The following is a 5,239-nucleotide window of genomic DNA, read 5'->3' as shown; positions in this document are numbered from 1 at the left end:
CTTCCTTTATCCTTTCTCTTTGCGCATGGGCCCCTTAGGGCTAGTGCCCTTGGCCCATATAGGCCAAGGCGCACCCCCTACAGCCCATGTGCCCCCGAGGCCGGTGGACCCCCGGACCCCTTTCGGCACTCCCCGTACAATACCGATAATGCCCGAAACCTTTCCAACGACCAAAACAAAACTTCCTATATATAAATCTTTACCTCCGGATCATTTCGGAGCTCCTCGTGATGTCCGGGATCTCATCTAGGACTCCTAACAACATTCGGTTACCAATGCACATATCCCAATACTACTCTAGCGTCATCGAACGTTAAGCTGCGGACCCTACGGATTTGAGAATCATGTAAACATGACCGAGACACCTCTCCGGTCAACAACCAATAGCGGGACCTAGATGCCCATATTGGTTCCTACATATTCCACGAAGATCTTTATCGGTTGAACCACGATGTCAAGGATCCAGTCAATCCCGTATGCAATTCCCTTTGTCTGGCGATATGTTACTTGCCCGAGATTCGATCGTCGGTATCTCCATACCTAGTTCAATATCATTACCGGCAAGTATCTTTACTCGTTCCATAATACAATATCTCGTGACTAACTCATTAGGCACATTGCTTGCAAGCTCTTTACGATGTTGTATTACCGAGAGGGCCCAGAGATATCTCTCTGTCACACGGAGCGGCAAATTCCAGTCTCGATCCATGCAACCCAACAGACACCTTCAGAGATACCTGTAGAGCACCTTTATGATCACTCAGTTACGAAGTGACGTTTGATAGCACACAAGGCATTCCTTCGGTATCCGGGAATGGCATGCTCTCATGGTCTAAGGAACTGATACTTGACATGAAGAAAGCTATAGCAAATAAACTAAGCGATATGATCTGTTGCTAAGCTTATGGTTGGGTCTTGTCCATCACATCATTCTCCTAATTATGTGATCTTGTTATCAAATGACAACTCATGTCTATGGTTAGGAAACCCTAACCATCTTTTATCAACGAGTTAGTCTAGTAGAGGCTTACTAGGGACACGGTGTAGTTTATGTATTCACACATGTATTTAAGGTTTCGATCAATACAATTCTAGCATGAATAATAAACATTTATCATGAACGGAAAATATGATAATAAACAATTTATTATTGCCTCTAGGGCATATTTCCAACAAAGCAATGGAGCATGTTTGATCTTAAATTGGTTAGATCCACTGTCGAATTCATTTGCTACGCACACTCGTTTATACAATATTGGCAGATCTACAATCTGAAGATGAGTGAATGGTGTTGGAGCAAGGAGTTGCGATGTTGCAAAGGGAGGCTTTGGCAGTTTGCGACGATGGCCATGGAGGGGGAAGGGGGCGAACTCTATGACCGGTGGCGGGTGGATCTGGAGAAGTTAAAGAGGGGGTCAGAAATGATGAAACAACTATGAAAGAAAACCGATGCTTTTGGAAACTGCCGATGGAAATGATTTTGGAGATGATCAAGAAATTTTCTTGCATGGAGTATGATCTTTAGGAGATGATCTAGGGTGATGTATGATCTTTAGGAGATGATCTGGGGTGATGTGTGATCTTTAGGCAATGATATGGAGTACCATACTATGTTGTTTTCAGTTTGTGCTGATAGCTTAGATGTCGTGGGTCCACAGGGCTTTGTTTGCTAGGCCTTTTGCTTTCTTACACGTTTGCTACGGGATGTTATTTTGCTATCTTTTTGTTCCATTATCGTTTTACAGTGAAACCCAGTCCCATTTTCGGGTCATATGGGTGGTTGGGTGGGGGGTGGGGGGGGATGTGACGAGCTTTAAGAAATTGTTTACTAAAATAGGCCTCCGAAAGCAAATCACTAGCCGGCCTTCGTAAATTAGGCAGCCGTAGTATGAAATCAGGGAAACGGTGGCATATACTTCCTCCGTTACAAAATAAATTATGTTAAAGTTGATACACTTATTTTGGGATGAAGAAAGTAGATGGTCACATTCGCATGTACTTTATCGTTAACAAATGATAAATGAATCGCACTATTCAATTAAGGTCGACCTTGATCCTGCGCTCTAAATGTTAATTATGAGCTCTTTATATACCAACAATTAACCCGGCCGAGAAATGATCCGTTGATCTATATACGACGATCTACGAGATAAGCTAGCAGCGACTCATGCATGGCAGCCTCCTACGGCAGCATGCATGCATGCACGTACATGACATCGAGCTACCGCCGTTCTACTGCTGCACTACGTGCGCGTGTAATACATGTCGGCTTGCTACGAGCGGAACCACCCGAGGTCGAGCCGGCCGGGCTCGTAGTCGGCGGCCTGCGTCGGCTGCTGCGGCGGCGACGGCGACGGTGCCGCGCCCTCGCCGCCGTCGGGCACCTTGGCGAACCGTCCCTTGACGCGCGGCCGCATCTCGGCGTAGGCCTTGCGGGACGCGTACCGGATCTGCTTCTCGTACCGCCGCCTCTTCCGCTTCTCTTTGTACCGCATCAGCTTCGCCTCCCGCAGCTCCGTTGGTGCCGGTACGTCGCCGACAACGCCGCCGCTTGGGCCGGCAGAGTACGCGCCGCCGTTGGCCAGCCCCGCCGCCGTGTCGTCGTTCCGGTCGACCGAGCTGGCCGCGGCTTCCGTGAACGTCAACGTTTCTCTCCCGCAATAATGCATCTGAAAATTAATACGTGAAAGTATGAGGCTATGCTCGAAATGAGCTGATGCAGCTGGCTCCTTATTTCGAAAAAGGAAAGCTAATGAAGCTGTGAATTGCGTCAGCAGTCAGTACAATGCATACCTCTCCCCACATGGAAGAATGTGACCGAAATTAAATGGAAATGCTAAAAGCCTGACAGCAGATCTTTAAAGCATGGCAAATCAAATGTTTTTTATGGCAAATTACGTGTCACCAACATGACAATTCCCTTCAACAAGCATGGCGCAAAAAAAACTGAACATGCCAGGATTTGTCATGTTTAAAACGTTCGATTTGCCATGCTCACGATGCATAATTTGTGATGAAAAACGTTTGATTTGCCATGTTTAAAAATCTGACATCAAATTTGTAGCACGGTCCAAATTAAAACAGGAGTTTTCGTTTGCATTGGGTTAATTGAGATCGACTCATTGTGAACATGCACATCGACAATTAGAATGTAGAGCTTGCATTCTGTGAGAGGGTTTAGTCTATCCACATTGTAATGAGAAATTCTTTATCTCTATACGTCTTACATACAGACATTACTAGTGTTCACCAAGAGTGGAAAAGTCAGTGATAGATACGTTTTTGAGATTTTTGATGTGTACATTTTGCCAATTTCTTCCATATATAGGACATTAATTATGCAGTATAATTCTAAGCCTTCGAAGACTCCGGTAATTACAGCTGGTTATCTATAGTTTTTCCAAAGAAATTATGTTCTTGCCACTACTATAGCTCATCATTAGCATATCATCTTCGATGGTAGAGATAAGACAAGACAAAACTATTCACGCATATGCATGGCCTAGCTAGCTCTTACAAGAAACAGTCTAAAGTGTAATCGACCACTAATTAGTAGGAGTACTACCTCCGTGACTGCAAAAACGTTTTTTTTACTACATTAAGTTACGTACAAAGGGGGTAATTGCTAATATGCACCCTACGCAGAAATATAATTTTTGCCATTGTGTTCTCTAAGCTGTATTTGTTATTTTTCAGAACAAAAATCACCAACTAATCTGCATATGCATACGGAAAATAGTGTTTCGGGGGCTCAAGCATCAGAACCGAACCACTCACGATTGCGGCGGCGGACGTGACCGGGTTGCCGCCTCCGAGCCCCAGAATGGCCGCCGTGTCGACGACATCTCGGCTGAGCGGCACGGGCACGTCGAACGTGAGGCCGTGTCCGGGCTGATACTCGGCGTACGCGTCGAACGCCTGGCGGCGCTGCAGTTGCTCGGTGGGCGCCGGGCGGTGCTGCAGGCGGTCCTCCCCGCCGAGGGGCGCGTGGTCGTTGAACAGCCAGGCCACGCTCTCGTGGTCCTCCTGCCCGAAGAACTGGAACTCCTGCAGCCCCACCGCCGCCGCGCCGCCGCCTGCGCCGACGACGTCGACGGCCGGCTCCTCCGCCGCCTGGCCGAACATCCCGGGGAAGCCCCGGTTCAGGTCGGCCACCCCGCACCGCACCCCTGCAGCCCCTCTCCCGCGCTGCAGCAAGCAGGAGCAGTCCTCAGCGCCCCCGCCACACACGCGGCACGCGGCGCCCGACGCCGCCGACATCGTGCGCGCCTCCCTCCACACACTAAGCCGGCCCCCGGCCGACGCTAGCTAGTAGCTACCACTCCTCCGGTACGTGTGGCGCGGGAGCTCCTGGCACTCTACTCCACTTGCTAATTTGCTTCCATCAGCTTGCTCCACTGCGAATGATGAGCTCGAGTTGAATCTTGTAAGAGGGAGGAAAAAAAGTGTGTGTTTGTGCGCGTGCGTGTGTGGAGGAGATGAAGCGAGCAGCTAGGGCAGGGAGGGAAGGAATAAGTATGGGTGGGTGGCGAATGGGAGAGGAGGAATAGATATGAGCGATGGGAGGGTTCCTTACGTGGAAGATCCGCAGCCACCTTTCTCCTGAGATCACTTGGCCGCTCCCCATTGGCTCGCCACCCCCGGCTGCAGATCTTGGTGGATTCTCTGCGCACAACCTGGCTATACATGTGTTGGGTTCTCTCGTGGTCTTGTTGTTGTAAAGGGTGAAGTAATAATAGAAACTAGACGACACTCCGTAAATCTTCAGTTTCGGAGACTTCAGAGAAATTTAGCTGAAAATGCTAATGATAATCTGGTGAGAAAGGATCTTTCAACCTAGATATCCCGACGAAATTCAAGATTTTTGGCTGCCGCTGAAGACATGGGAGAGAGAGATGGGAGTAAATGCGGGCACGCGTGCGAACGAAACGGAAAGAGCGGCATATTTGGAAAGAGCGGCGAAAACATGCCAACTCGCGGAGCATTGCATGGAAAACAGAATTTTCTTGAGCAACCCTACACTCATGGAAGGATTTTTACAGTTTTCACAGACCTGCACAGATGGCATCATTTGATTGGGATTAGGGAGAGAAAGGGACCCACCCACCTGAAAATCAGGGGGGGGGGGGAGTAGTATTAAAGGGGTTCGTAAAACGTCTGTGTTTGCGCGTGAGTGTGGGATTATTGAACTTTCTTAGATGCAAACAAAAAGGACCGAAGGAAGTATTATTCCTCGTAA

The 5,239-nt window shown here is 48.4% G+C and overlaps 1 protein-coding gene across 2 annotated transcripts; it reads right to left on the bottom strand.

The window, feature by feature from the left end:
• Nucleotides 1–1,967: 1,967 nt before the first annotated feature.
• On the bottom strand, nt 1,968–4,506 carry LOC119275926 (transcription factor GHD7-like). Of its 2 annotated transcripts, none has more exons than XM_037556857.1 (2): nt 3,771–4,506; nt 1,968–2,669 (listed from the first exon to the last, which is right to left on the bottom strand). In XM_037556857.1, the coding sequence occupies exons 1-2, from the start codon at nt 4,258–4,260 to the stop codon at nt 2,233–2,235; spliced, it is 927 nt and encodes a 308-aa protein (XP_037412754.1). In that variant the 5' UTR covers nt 4,261–4,506; the 3' UTR covers nt 1,968–2,232. The 2 variants fall into 2 exon arrangements, with proteins under 2 accessions (XP_037412754.1, XP_037412764.1); XM_037556867.1 differs by having other exon boundaries at nt 3,778–4,506.
• Nucleotides 4,507–5,239: the final 733 nt, after the last annotated feature.

This window comes from Triticum dicoccoides, chromosome 1A (assembly GCF_002162155.2).
Source record: "Triticum dicoccoides isolate Atlit2015 ecotype Zavitan chromosome 1A, WEW_v2.0, whole genome shotgun sequence".
NCBI lineage: Eukaryota > Viridiplantae > Streptophyta > Magnoliopsida > Poales > Poaceae > Triticum > Triticum dicoccoides.
This window is presented reverse-complemented; position numbering and strand designations above follow the sequence as displayed.